The sequence below is a fragment of the Eimeria mitis genome, genomic scaffold, assembly GCF_000499745.2.
Source record: "Eimeria mitis Houghton genomic scaffold, Emh_scaff6296, whole genome shotgun sequence".
NCBI lineage: Eukaryota > Apicomplexa > Conoidasida > Eucoccidiorida > Eimeriidae > Eimeria > Eimeria mitis.
Window position 1 is genome coordinate 1,144 of NW_013574481.1, and position 635 is coordinate 1,778.

A 635-nucleotide genomic window follows, 5' to 3' on the forward strand; every position below is an offset into this window, starting at 1 on the left:
GAGGTAGTAGAGGAGACGAAGATGCAGCAGCAGCAGCAGCAAGAGAAGAAGAAGAAGCAGCAACAGCAGCAGCAGCAGCAGCAGCAGCAACAGCAGCAGCAGAGTGCTGCTGATGGGTTTCAGTATTCGCCGGATCAGCAGCAGCAGCAGCTGGAGCTGTGGATGCAGCAGCAGCAGCAGCAACAGCAGCAGCAGCAGCAGCAGCAGCAGCAGCAGCAGCAGCAGCAACAGCCAAGCAGCAGCCCCTGCTTCAGCCGCCTCAAGGTCTGCTGCAGCAAACAAATGTTGCTGCTGCATTTATTATTTATTTATTTATTTATTTATTTATTTATTTTATTTATTTATTGATATATTTATATTTATATTTATTTATATATTTTATAATATATAATAAAAATATATTTATATATGTATAAATAAATACATAATTAAATACATAAAAAAACAATAAAATAAATATATCTCTCTGTATATACATATCTATATATTAATATATATATTTATATATTTATATATTTATTTATGTATTTATATATTTATATATTTATATATTTGTATATTTATATATTTATACATTTATATATTTATATATTTATATATTTATATATTTATATATTTATATATTTATATATTTA

At 29.4% G+C, this 635-nt stretch overlaps 1 protein-coding gene across 1 annotated transcript in view; it reads left to right on the top strand.

Annotated features, from left to right (window-relative positions):
• Positions 1–21: 21 nt before the first annotated feature.
• The window catches only part of EMH_0086910 (uncharacterized protein), a gene marked incomplete at both ends in the record, with an annotated part of 904 nt that continues 290 nt past the window's right edge, over positions 22–635 (top strand). The window contains one exon of the mRNA XM_013501088.1: positions 22–264. Within this exon, the coding sequence (XP_013356542.1) occupies positions 22–264 (243 nt within the window). The remainder of the gene's footprint in view (positions 265–635) is intronic.